At 47.7% G+C, this 14,155-nt stretch overlaps 1 protein-coding gene across 4 annotated transcripts in view; it reads left to right on the top strand.

Annotated features, from left to right (window-relative positions):
* The window catches only part of fchsd2 (FCH and double SH3 domains 2), a 143,303-nt gene that overhangs the window by 117,572 nt on the left and 11,576 nt on the right, over window positions 1-14,155 (top strand). For 2 of the 4 annotated variants that reach the window (XM_036962137.2, XM_036962135.2), the window contains 4 exons: window positions 7,636-7,755; window positions 7,869-7,973; window positions 10,400-10,558; window positions 13,429-13,563. In XM_036962137.2, the coding sequence (XP_036818032.1) occupies window positions 7,636-7,755; window positions 7,869-7,973; window positions 10,400-10,558; window positions 13,429-13,563 (519 nt within the window). The remainder of the gene's footprint in view (window positions 1-7,635; window positions 7,756-7,868; window positions 7,974-10,399; window positions 10,559-13,428; window positions 13,564-14,155) is intronic. The other 2 variants (XM_090218910.1, XM_090218909.1) reach the window with 1 other exon arrangement.

Raw genomic sequence — 14,155 nt, 5'->3', positions numbered from 1 at the left:
TGGTTGCTAAATGACTTTATACACGCTGAACGACCACAAGGTAGTAGTTGTGACCATGACCTCTGATGGTTGATTTGTTACCATGGCTGTTCCACGACAACCATTACCATGGCTGTTCCACGACAACCATTACCATGGCTGTTCCACGACAACCATTACCATGGCTGTTCCACAACAACCATTACCATGGCTGTTCCACGACAACCATTACCACAACTCTGGCTGTTCCACGACAACCATTACCATGGCTGTTCCACGACAACCATTACCACAACTATGGCTGTTCCACGACAACCATTACCATGGCTGTTCCAGTACAACCATTACCATGCTGTTCCACTACAACCATTACCATGGCTGTTCCACTACAACCATTACCACAACTATGGCTGTTCCATGATAACCAGTACCATGGCTGTTCCACTACAACCATTACCATGGCTGTTACACGACAACCATTACCATGGCTGTTCCACGACAACCATTACCATGGCTGTTCCACGACAACCATTACCACAACTATGGCTGTTCCACGACAACCATTACCATGGCTGTTCCATGACAACCATTACCATGGCTGTTCCACGACAACCAGTACTATGGCTGTTCCACGACAACCAGTACCATGGCTGTTCCACTACAACCATTACCATGCTGTTCCACTACAACCATTACCATGCTGTTCCACTACAACCATTACCATGCTGTTCCACTACAACCATTACCATGCTGTTCCATTACAACCATTACCATGCTGTTCCACTACAACCATTACCATGGCTGTTCCACGACAACCAGTACCATGGCTGTTCCACTACAACCATTACCATGGCTGTTCCATGACAACCAGTACTATGGCTGTTCCACGACAACCATTACCATGCTGTTTCACTACAACCATTACCATGGCTGTTCCACTACAACCATTACCATGCTATTCCACTACAACCATTACCATGCTGTTCCACTACAACCATTACCATGCTGTTCCACTACAACCATTACCATGCTGTTCCACTACAACCATTACCATGCTGTTCCACTACAACCATTACCATGCTGTTCCACTACAACCATTACCATGGCTGTTCCACGACAACCAGTACCATGGCTGTTCCACTACAACCATTACCATGGCTGTTCCACGACAACCATTACCATGGCTGTTCCACGACAACCATTACCATGGCTGTTCCACTACAACCATTACCATGCTGTTCCACTACAACCAGTACCATGGCTGTTCCACGACAACCATTACCATGGCTGTTCCACGACAACCATTACCATGGCTGTTCCACGACAACCAGTACTATGGCTGTTCCACGACAACCATTACCATGCTGTTTCACTACAACCATTACCATGGCTGTTCCACTACAGCCATTACCATGCTATTCCACTACAACCATTACCATGCTGTTCCACTACAACCATTGCCATGCTGTTCCACTACAACTATTACCATGCTGTTCCACTACAACCATTGCCATGCTGTTCCACGACAACCAGTACCATGGCTGTTCCACTACAACCATTACCATGCTGTTCCACTACAACCATTACCATGGCTGTTCCACTACAACCATTACCATGCTGTTCCACTACAATCATTACCATGCTGTTCCACTACAACCATTATCACAACTATGGCTGTTCCACTACAACCATTACCATGGCTGTTCCACTTCAACCATTATAACAACTATGGCTGTTCCACTACAACCATTATCACAACTATGGCTGTTCCACTACAACCATTACTACAACTATGGCTGTTCCACTACAACCATTACCATGGCTGTTCCATTACCACAACTATGGCTGTTCCATTACCACAACTATGGCTGTTCCATTACCACAACTCTGGCTGTTCCATTACCACAACTCTGGCTGTACCATTACCACAACTCTGGCTGTTCCATTACCACAACTCTGGCTGTACCATTACCACAACTCTGGCTGTTCCATTACCACAACTCTGGCTGTTCCATTACCACAACTCTGGCTGTTCCATTACTACAACCATGGCTGTTTTACAGTGACCATAAACGTGACCATGTCCGGAAGCATGACTGCTGCTGTAGAATCTTGACCGTTGCATTCTACCCATACACATGCTGCCATGGTGGCTGTTGAACCATGATGGTTTGTTAATCATTATGACCGTTTAACAATTAGCTTGCCGTTTATGATCTGTTACCACCAAGACCAAGGATTTTGAACCATGACCACTAATGGTTGTATGTTCAGAAAGCTTGCTGTGTAACCCTCTGCCAGAACATATATAATCTTAGTTATGGTACTGTCATTAGCCCATTCCTCCAGGTCACCTACAGTAGGTATATTAACTGAGCCCGACTCTGCTGCTCTATAATAAGGCCCATTCACACATTAAGCTGCTACTGTTCAACACATTATAGCTGATTTGAATTGTACAGATAGTTAAAATGACACACACGATAGCACACTACCCTACTTATCCAATTATGTTTCCTCTGTTCCCTAAATAGACCATTGTGTGGTTGAGGTGACTGTTAGGGGGGGTTGAGGTGACTGTTAGGGGGGGGTTGAGGTGACTGTTAGGGGGGGGTTGAGGTGACTGTTAGGGGGGGGTTGAGGTGACTGTTAGGGGGGGGTTGAGGTGACTGTTAGGGGGGGGTTGAGGTGACTGTTAGGGGGGGTTTGAGGTGACTGTTAGGGGGGGGTTGAGGTGACTGTTAGGGGGGGTTTGAGGTGACTGTTAGGGGGGGGGTTGAGGTGACCGTTAGGGGGGGGTTGAGGTGACCGTTAGGGGGGGGTTGAGGTGACCGTTAGGGGGGGGTTGAGGTGACTGTTAGGGGGGGTTGAGGTGACTGTTAGGGGGGGGTTGAGGTGACTGTTAGGGGGGGGTTGAGGTGACTGTTAGGGGGGGGTTGAGGTGACTGTTAGGGGGGGGTTGAGGTGACTGTTAGGGGGGGTTGAGGTGACTGTTAGGGGGGGTTGAGGTGACCGTTAGGGTGGGGTTGAGGTGACCGTTAGGGGGGGGGTTGAGGTGACCGTTAGGGGGGGGGGTTGAGGTGACCGTTAGGGGGGGGGGTTGAGGTGACCGTTAGGGGGGGGTTGAGGTGACCGTTAGGGGGGGGTTGAGGTGACCGTTAGGGGGGGGTTGAGGTGACCGTTAGGGGGGGTTTGAGGTGACTGTTAGGGGGGGGTTGAGGTGACTGTTAGGGGGGGGTTGAGGTGACTGTTAGGGGGGGGGGTTGAGGTGACTGTTAGGGGGGGTTGAGGTGACCGTTAGGGGGGGGGTTGAGGTGACCGTTAGGGGGGGGGGTTGAGGTGACCGTTAGGGGGGGGTTGAGGTGACTGTTAGGGGGGGGGGGGGTTGAGGTGACTGTTAGGGGGGGTTGAGGTGACTGTTAGGGGGGTTGAGGTGACCGTTAGGGTGGGGTTGAGGTGACCGTTAGGGGGGGGGTTGAGGTGACCGTTAGGGGGGGGGTTGAGGTGACCGTTAGGGGGGGGGGTTGAGGTGACCGTTAGGGGGGGGTTGAGGTGACCGTTAGGGGGGGGTTGAGGTGACCGTTAGGGGGGGGTTGAGGTGACCGTTAGGGGGGGTTTGAGGTGACTGTTAGGGGGGGGTTGAGGTGACTGTTAGGGGGGGGTTGAGGTGACTGTTAGGGGGGGGGTTGAGGTGACTGTTAGGGGGGGTTGAGGTGACCGTTAGGGGGGGGTTGAGGTGACCGTTAGGGGGGGGGGTTGAGGTGACCGTTAGGGGGGGGTTGAGGTGACCGTTAGGGGGGGTTGAGGTGACCGTTAGGGGGGGTTTGAGGTGACTGTTAGGGGGGGGGTTGAGGTGACTGTTAGGGGGGGGTTGAGGTGACTGTTAGGGGGGGGGGTTGAGGTGACTGTTAGGGGGGGGGGGTTGAGGTGACTGTTAGGGGGGGGGGGTTGAGGTGACCGTTAGGGGGGGTTGAGGTGACCGTTAGGGGGGGTTGAGGTGACTGTTAGGGGGGGGGTTGAGGTGACTGTTAGGGGGGTTGAGGTGCCCGTTAGGGGGGGTTGAGGTGCCCGTTAGGGGGGGGGGTTGAGGTGAGGGGGAGTGGATATGTATTACTGGGCTAGGAAGTTAAGGGATGGGCTCCATTGGGAAGACACACAGACACAGATTGTGTTAGATCTGCACGGCTCACAACACACACACATTTTCTCTATTATCTCAAGGCAAGCAATAGAAGACTTGTTGTTCTCTTTCTCAATTCAATTCACATGGCTATCTTGGCATGTTAAACATATGTTTACATTGCCGAAGCGAGTGAAATGGATCATCAACAAAAGTCCAATAAAGACTCAGTTTCAGAGGAATAGAGACATTTCAAATGTCATATTATGGCTATATAGTGTTGTAATGATAAGGCAAATAGTTAAATTACAAAAGGGAAAATAAATAAACATAACTCTCTCTCCTCTCCCTCTGTTTCAAATCAGCCTCTTTCTATCTCCCTCTGTTTCAAATCAGCCTCTTTCTCTCCTCTCCTACCTCTGTTTCAAATCAGCCTCTTTCTCTCCTCTCCTACCTCTGTTTCAAATCAGCCTCTTCTCTCCTCTCCTCTCCCTCTTTTTCAAATCAGCCTCTTTCTCTCCTCTCCCTCTGTTTCAAATCAGCCTCTTTCTCTCCTCTCCCTCTTTTTCAAATCAGCCTCTTTCTCTCCTCTCCCTCTGTTTCAAATCAGCCTCTTTCTCTCCTCTCCCTCTTTCTCTCCTCTCCCTCTGTTTCAAATCAGCCTCTTTCTCTCCTCTCCTCTCCCTCTTTTTCAAATCAGCCTCTTTCTCTCCTCTCCCTCTTTTTCAAATCAGCCTCTTTCTCTCCTCTCCCTCTGTTTCAAATCAGCCTCTTTCTCTCCTCTCCTCCCTCTGTTTCAAATCAGCCTCTTTCTCTCCTCTCCCTCTTTTTCAAATCAGCCTCTTTCTCTCCTCTCCCTCTGTTTCAAATCAGCCTCTTTCTCTCCTCTCCTCCCTCTGTTTCAAATCAGCCTCTTTCTCTCCTCTCCCTCTGTTTCAAATCAGCCTCTTTCTCTCCTCTCCTCCCTCTGTTTCAAATCAGCCTCTTTCTCTCCTCCTTTTTCAAATCAGCCTCTTTCTCTCCTCTCCTCTCCCTCTGTTTCAAATCAGCCTCTTTCTCTCCTCTCCTCTCCCTCTGTTTCAAATCAGCCTCTTTCTCTCCTCCCTCTGTTTCAAATCAGCCTCTTTCTCTCCTCTCCACCTGTTTCAAATCAGCCTCTTTCTCTCCTCTCCCTCTGTTTCAAATCAGCCTCTTTCTCTCCTCTCCTCCTGTTTCAAATCAGCCTCTTTCTCTCTTCTCCCTCTGTTTCAAATCAGCCTCTTTCTCTCCTCTCCCTCGGTTTCAAATCAGCCTCTTTCTCTCCTCTCCTCCCTCTGTTTCAAATCAGCCTCTTTCTCTCCTCTCCTCCCTCTGTTTCAAATCAGCCTCTTTCTCTCCTCTCCTCCCTCTGTTTCAAATCAGCCTCTTTCTCTCCTCTCCCTCTGTTTCAAATCAGCCTCATTCTCTCCTCTCCTCCTGTTTCAAATCAGCCTCTTTCTCTCCTCTCCTCTCCCTCTGTTTCAAATCAGCCTCTTTCTCTCCTCTCCTCTCCCTCTGTTTCAAATCAGCCTCTTTTCCAAGAAGATGTTATTAGCAGCAGCTGTCACTCACACCTAGTTGTTGCATCTAATTCTCTGGTGTATGTATGTGAGAGGGAGCTTCTTCTAAAGCGGGACTGTGGTGTGGTTGTTAGCTGTATCCACTGAGACTGTACTAGGTGTGGTTGTTAGCTGTATCCACTGAGACTGTACTAGGTGTGGTTGTTAGCTGTATCCACTGAGACTGTACTAGGTGTGGTTTTTAGATAGCTGTATCCACTGAGACTGTACTAGGTGTGGTTGTTAGCTGTATCCACTGAGACTGTACTAGGTGTGGTTGTTAGCTGTATCCACTGAGACTGTACTAGGTGTGGTTGTTAGCTGTATCCACTGAGACTGTACTAGGTGTGGTTGTTAGCTGTATCCACTGAGACTGTACTAGGTGTGGTTGTTAGCTGTATCTACTGATACTGTACTAGGTGTGGTTGTTAGATAGCTGTATCCACTGAGACTGTACTAGGTGTGGTTGTTAGCTGTATCCACTGAGACTGTACTAGGTGTGGTTGTTAGATAGCTGTATCCACTGAGACTGTACTAGGTGTGGTTGTTAGCTGTATCCACTGAGACTGTACTAGGTGTGGTTGTTAGCTGTATCCACTGAGACTGTACTAGGTGTGGTTGTTAGCTGTATCCACTGAGACTGTACTAGGTGTGGTTGTTAGCTGTATCCACTGAGACTGTACTAGGTGTGGTTGTTAGCTGTATCCACTGAGACTGTACTAGGTGTGGTTGTTAGCTGTATCCACTGAGACTGTACTAGGTGTGGTTGTTAGCTGTATCCACTGAGACTGTACTAGGTGTGGTTGTTAGCCGTATCCACTGAGACTGTACTAGGTGTGGTTGTTAGCTGTATCCACTGAGACTGTACTAGGTGTGGTTGTTAGCTGTATCCACTGAGACTGTACTAGGTATGGTTGTTAGTTGTATCCACTGAGACTGTACTAGGTGTGGTTGTTAGCTGTATCCACTGAGACTGTACTAGGTGTGGTTGTTAGCTGTATCCACTGAGACTGTACTAGGTGTGGTTGTTAGGTGTATCCACGGAGACTGTACTAGGTGTGGTTGTTAGCTGTATCCACTGAGACTGTACTAGGTGTGGTTGTTAGCCGTATCCACTGAGACTGTACTAGGTGTGGTTGTTAGCTGTATCCACTGAGACTGTACTAGGTGTGGTTGTTAGCTGTATCCACGGAGACTGTACTAGGTGTGGTTGTTAGCTGTATCCACTGAGACTGTACTAGGTATGGTTGTTAGTTGTATCCACGGAGACTGTACTAGGTGTGGTTGTTAGCTGTATCCACTGAGACTGTACTAGGTGTGGTTGTTAGCTGTATCCACTGAGACTGTACTAGGTGTGGTTGTTAGATAGCTGTATCCACTGAGACTGTACTAGGTGTGGTTGTTAGCTGTATCCACGGAGACTGTACTAGGTGTGGTTGTTAGCTGTATCCACTGAGACTGTACTAGGTGTGGTTGTTAGCTGTATCCACTGAGACTGTACTAGGTATGGTTGTTAGTTGTATCCACTGAGACTGTACTAGGTGTGGTTGTTAGCTGTATCCACTGAGACTGTACTAGGTGTGGTTGTTAGCTGTATCCACTGAGACTGTACTAGGAGGTGTGGTTGTTAGATAGCTGTATCCACTGAGACTGTACTAGGTGTGGTTGTTAGCTGTATCCACTGAGACTGTACTAGGTGTGGTTGTTAGCTGTATCCACTGAGACTGTACTAGGTGTGGTTGTTAGCTGTATCCACTGAGACTGTACTAGGTGTGGTTGTTAGCTGTATCCACTGAGACTGTACTAGGTGTGGTTGTTAGCTGTATCCACGGAGACATTTCATTTAGGATAGGAGAATCACATTCCATCATTTCCATGGTAACCGCTTAGGAAAAAGGTGTTGTGTTCCTCTTATCTCCATGGTAACTGTGTGTGTGTGTGTGTGTGTGTGTGTTGTAGAGTCGTAAGTTGGAGACAGACACGGGGAGCCAGACAGAGGAGCACAGTCTGAACAAGGAGGCCAGGAAATGGGCCACCAGAATGGCCCGAGAACACAAGAACATTGTCCACTACAAGAGAGTGAGTCTACACACAACCACACACACTAGTTGTTCATGTTGGTCCAGACCATCTTTAAAAACAAGATGTGATTTTAGTCTGTGATTTTGAAGTGTGTGTCTGTGTGCCGTTAGAGCCTGGAGGAGTTTGAGACACTGGGAGTCCCTCAAACGGAGCAGGGCCGGCTTGATCTGGAGCTGAAGATAGAGGATACCAAAGAGAGCATCCGCAAGGCTGAGGTTTGTGTTTGTTAGAAGAAAGGTAGACCTACAGGCTGCAGTATACCCTCTTTCCCCCAGCTCTCTAAGTACAGTTGTCTCTCCATGGATTCTCTCAGAGACAGCCTGTCAGACTGTGAATCAGATCAATGCATCTCCTCTCCTTCCTTTGATGTCCAGGCTGTATCACATCCGGCCGTGATTGGTCCCATAGGGCGGTGCACAATTTGCCCATCTTCTTCCTGGTTTAGCCGGGGTAGGCTGTCGTTATAAATAAGAATTTGTTCTTAACTGACTTGCCTAATTAAATAAAGGTTAAATAAAAATAATATCTGTCCTCTCGGTCTCTGTGATTTCCCTCTCTCTGGCACCCCCTGCTGGCTGATGGAGTCATAGCGCCCACAGACAGATGAGAAATTCACACAGATATGAACCACTCTCCACATCGCCCCTCCCTCCAACTCTCCCCACCTCCCTTTCTGTCCACCACCCTCCCCTCTGTCTACCTCCCCTCTCTCTCCCAGCCCCCATGATCTCCTGCTGTCTGTTGAATGTCTGAGTCCATTTGGATCTAATGGGTCCTGAGGGGAGGAGCAGAGCCAGGACAACCAATAGTCTATGGTGGGTGGGGTCAGAGGAGGAAGCATTAGTGATGAAAGTGTACTCAATAATTAACAACATTCCACTTCCTGATACTGATCAGACATTAAAGAGCTTTTATCTCCACGAAAATGTACTGTAATGAGTTTATCTCCCTGTACTTCGTTTGTACCAACAGTACCTGTGAAAAGTTTGGATACACCTACTCATTCAAGGGTTTTTATTTATTTTACTATTTTCTACATTGTAAAATAACAGTCAAGACATCAACACTATGAAATAACACATATGGAATCATGTAGTAACCAAAAAAGTGTTAAACAAATCTAAACATATTTTAGATTTTAGATTCTTCAAAGTAGCCACCCTTTGCTTTGATAACAGCTTTGCACACTCTTGGCATTCTCTCAACCAGATTCACCTGGATTGCTTTTCCAACAGTCTTGAAGGGGTTCCGAGGTATGCTGAGCACTTGTTGGCTGCTTTTCCTTCACTCTGCGGTCCAACTCATCCCAAACCATCTGAATTGGTTTGAGGTCGGGCCAGGTCATCTGATGCAGCACTACATCACTCTCCTTCTTGGTCAAATAGCCCTTACACAGCTTGGAGGTGTCCTGTTGAAAAACAAATGATAGTCCCACTAGTCCCACTAGTCTCAAACCAGATGGGATGGCGTGTTGCTGCAGAATTCTGTGGTAACCATGCTGGTTAAATGTGCCTTGAATTCTAAATAAATCACTGACAGTGTCACCAGCAAAGCACCCCCACACCATCAAACATCCTCCTCCATGCTTCATGGTTGGAACCACACAAGCGGAGATCATCCGTTCACCTACTCTGTCTCTCACAAAGACACGGCGGTTGGAACCAAAAATCTCAAATGTGGATTCATCAGACCAAAGGACAGATGTCCACCAGTCTAATGTCCATTGCTTGTGTTTCTCGGCCCAAGCAAGTTTCTTCTTCTTATTGGTGTCCTTCAGTAGTGGTTTCGTTCAGCAATTCGGCCATGAAGTCCTGATTCACACAGTCTCCTTTGAACAGTTGATGTTGAGATGTGTCTGTTACTTGAACTCTGAAGCATTTATTTGGGCTGCAACTTCTGAGGCTGGTAACTCTAATGAACTTGTCCTCTACAGCAGAGGTAACTCTGGGTCTTCCTTTCCTGTGCGGGTCCTCATGAGAACCAGTTTCATCATAGCGCTTGATGGTTTTTGCGACTGCACTTGAAGAAACTTTGAAAGTTCTTGAAATTTTCCGGATTGACTGACCTTCATGTCTTAAAGTTATGATGGTCTGTTGTTTCTCTTTGCATATTTTAGCTGTTCTTGCCACAATATGGACTTGGTCTTTTACCAAATAGGGCTATCTTCTGTATACCACCCCTACCTTGTCACAACACAACTGATTGGCTCAAACGCATTATGAAGGAAAGAAATTCCACAAATTAACTTTTAACAATGCACACCTGTTAATTTAAATGCATTCCAGGTGACTACATCAGCTGGTTGAGAGAATGCCAAGAGTGTGCAAAGCTGTCATCAAGGCAAAGGATGGCTACTTTGAAAAATCTAAAATAAATGTAGATTTGTTTAACACTTATTTTGTTACTACATGATTCCATATGTGGTTTTGATGTCCTCACTAATATTCTACAATGTAGAAAATAGTAAAAATAAAGAAAAACCCTTGAATGAGGAGTAGGTGTGTCCACTCTTTTGACTGGTACTGTACATACTACTTACCTGGGATAGATTGAGTGTTGATGGGATAGATTGAGTCCTCCAACGGGACGTGTCAGTTATATTGATTACCAAGCAGCGTGTGTAACCTCTCTCTCACTCCAGACAGTAAAGCTGAAGGCAGAGGCTCGTCTGGACCTGCTGAGACAGGTGGGCGTTGCCGTGGATACCTGGCTGAAGAGCGCCATGAACCAGGTGATGGAGGAGCTGGAAAATGAGCGCTGGGCTACAGTAAACTATACTACCCACGATCCCTCACTCTCGGTGAGACACCTGCCCTCCCTCCCTCACACTACACCACCGTCCCTCATTTTGGAGGAAACTACCCACAATCCCTCACTACACTCCCTGCAATGCCCGTCTCCCACTACCTGTCATCATCACAGACAAATGTTTATTTGCCACACGGCAGCCAAGGCATGCGTGTGTGGACTTCAGCACTTCGGTCCTGTGTGTGTGTGTGTGTGTCAGCAGGATGTTGAGGTAAGCAGTCTCTGCTCCTATTCACCACTTAACATTCTGTTCACATGATACTGCAGCAACCACCAGAGAAAGAGCGAGGGGGTGGAGAGAGAGAGGAAGTGAGAGAGGGGGATAGGGTAGGAGGAGAGAGTGGGGAAAGTGATAATGGGAGAAAGTGGTGTGGATGACAAGAGTAACAGTTAGAGAATTAGTTGAGGGAGTTGTCTGTTCCCTCGGCCCAGTGTTCATTTCACACCAGTGTGATGGAGAGCAAAGTATCTCCTAATCAATTAACCTTTCCCCCGAAGTAATAACTACTGGCAAGGTGACTGGGAATATGTCAGAATACAAACAGTGTAGTTAAAAACGTCAGTATAGAGACAAAGTGGAGTCGCCATTCAACCGTTCCGACACAGGACGTATGTGGCAGGTCTACAGACAATCACAGAGTACAAAAGGAAAACCAGCCACGTCGAGGACACTGACGTCTTGCTTCCGGACAAACTAAACTCCTTCTTCTCCCGCTTTGAGGATAACACAGTGCCACCGACCCGACCCGGTATCAAGGACTGTGGGCTCTCCTTCTACATGGCCAATGTGAGTAAGACATTTAAGCGCGTTAACCCTCGCCAGACGGAATCCCTAGCCGCGTCCTCAGAGCATGCGCAGACCAGCTGGCTGGAGTGTTTACGGACATATCCCAGTCTGCTGTCCCCACATGCTTCAAGATGGCCACCATTGTTCCTGTACCCAAGAAAGCAAAAGTAACTGAACTAAATGCCTGTCATCATGAAGTGCTTTGAGAGACGAGTCAAGGATCATATCACCTCTACCTTACCTGTCACCTAGACCCATTTCAATTTGCTTCCCGCCCCGATAGATCCACAGACGATGTCATCGCCATCACATTGCACACTGCCCTATCCCACCTGGACAAGAGCAATACCTATGTAAGAATGCTGTTCACTTCACTGATCCTCAACACTGGAGCCCCACAAGGGTGCATGCTCAGCCCCCTCCTGTACTCCCTGTTCACCCATGACTTCATGGCCACGCACGCCTCCAACTCAATCATCAAGTTTGCAGACGACACAACAATGACGATTAACAACAATGACGAGACAGCCTACGGGGAGGAGGTGAGGGCTCTGGGAGTGTGTGTGTTAACTGCCTCGTTCAGGGGCAGAACGACAGATTTTCACCTTGTCAGCTCGGGGGATCCAATCTTGCAACCTTACAGTTAACTAGTCCAACGCGATAACGACCTGCCTCTCTCTCGTTGCACTCCACAAGGAGACAGCCTGTTACGCGAATTTAGTAAGCCACGGTAAGTTGCTAGCTAGCATTAAACTTATCTTATAAAAAACTATCATAATCACTAGTTAACTACACATGGTTGTGATATTACTAGATATTATCTAGCGTGTCCTGCGTTTGCATATAATCTGACTGAGCATACAAGTATCTAAGTATCTGACTGAGCGGTCGTGGGCAGAAGCAGGCGCATAAACATTCATTCAAACAGCACTTTCGTACGTTTTGCCAGCAGCTCTTCGTTGTGTGTCAAGCATTGCGCTGTTTATGACTTCAAGCCTGTCAACTCCTGAGATGAGGCTGGTGTAACCGAAGTGTAATGGCTAGTTAGTTAGCGCGCGCTAATAGCGTTTCAAACGTCACTCGCTCTGAGACTTGGAGTAGTTGTTCCCTTTGCTCTGCATGGGTAACGCTGCTTCGATGGTGGCTGTTGTCGTTGTGTTGCTGGTTCGAGCCCAGGGAGGAGCGAGGAGAGGGACGGAAGCTATACTGTTACACTGGCAATACTAAAGTGCCTATAAGAACATCCAATAGTCAAAGGTTAATGACATACAAATGGTATAGAGGGAAATAGTCCTATAATTCCTATAATAACTACAACCTAAAACTATTGAAGACTCATGTTAAAATATGAAGACTCATGTTAAAAGGAACCACCAGCTTTCATATGTTCTCATGTTCTGAGCAAGGAACTTAAACGTTAGCTTTTTTACATGGCACATATTGCACTTTTACTTTCTTCTCCAACACTTTGTTTTTGCATTATTTAAACCAAATTGAACATGTTTCATTATTTTACTTGAGGCTACATTTTTATTGATGTATTATATTAAGTTAAAATAAGTGTTCATTCAGTATTGTTGTAATTGTCATTATTACAAATAAATAAATAAAAATCGGCCGATTAATCGGTATCGGCTTTTTTGGTCCGCCAATGATCGGTATCGGCATTGAAAAATGACAATCGGTTGACCTCTAGTCCACACACACACACACAGCTGTTGTTTTTCTGCTCCGATGGAGGTGTAGAGTTTAGTGATTTTCTCAGCTTTTTATCAGGAACATAGTGAGTTTTGAATACACACAGAGAAAAACACACACAGTTGTTCTGTCCTGGTTGGGTTGCTGTGTCCGACTATCAATGGGGGCGGGCCCATATGCCACCTGAATCACCTGATCTCCCTGAGCCAATGAGATTCCCTGAGGAAAGGTAGAGGAGGGGTCAGGGCATGAAGGTTTAACATCGACGCCCTTCATGTCACCTGACTCAGAAGGACAAGGAGAGAGAGCCGGAGAGAGCCAGGGAGAACCACACTGGATCATTTGGAAGTAGCTCATTGTGACGTGTCTGTGTGTAGGGCCCGGTTGATCTGGAGCGCTCGGAGGGAGAGGAGTGTGAGGAGAACATGGAGGTGTTTGATGACAGCAGCTCCAGCCCCTCTGGGACTCTCAGGAACTACCCACTCACCTGCAAAGTCCTCTACTCATACAAGGTAATACACGCACACACACACACACACACACACACACACTGAACAACGTATTTGCTTAGCTGTGCTAGATAATGTATTTCCACACATTCTTTATCTAGACAGATTGTAGCAATATGTACATTAAGATGAAAGTGTGTAAACGAGCTATGTAAGCTTGTTTTGTTCCCACACGGTCAGGTCAGGGTGCCCCACCCGTCAGGTCAGGGTGCCCCCCCCCCCCCCCCCCCATCAGGTCAGGTCAGGGTGCCCCACCCGTCAGGTCAGGGTGCCCCCCCGTCAGGTCAGGGTGCCCCACCCATCAGGTCAGGTCAGGGTGCCCCCCCCATCAGGTCAGGGTGCCCACTCCCACCCATCAGGTCAGTGTGCCACCCCCATCAGGTCAGGGTGCCCCACCCATCAGGTCAGGAGGCTCCACCCATCAGGTCAGAATCAGAGGGCCCCACCCATCAGGTCAGAATCAGAGGGCCCCACCCATCAGGTCAGAATCAGAGGGCCCCACCCATCAGGTCAGAATCAGAGGGCCCCACCCATCTGAACACTGGGTTATATGTAACATTAGAGCCATGAAATATCAGTTGTCTGTATTGTCCAT

This window comes from Oncorhynchus mykiss, chromosome 24 (assembly GCF_057628025.1).
Source record: "Oncorhynchus mykiss isolate SJ-2025 chromosome 24, ASM5762802v1, whole genome shotgun sequence".
Taxonomy (NCBI): Eukaryota; Metazoa; Chordata; class Actinopteri; order Salmoniformes; family Salmonidae; genus Oncorhynchus; species Oncorhynchus mykiss.
Note: the sequence above shows the minus strand (reverse complement) of the source record. Positions and strands in the feature narration are given on the sequence as shown.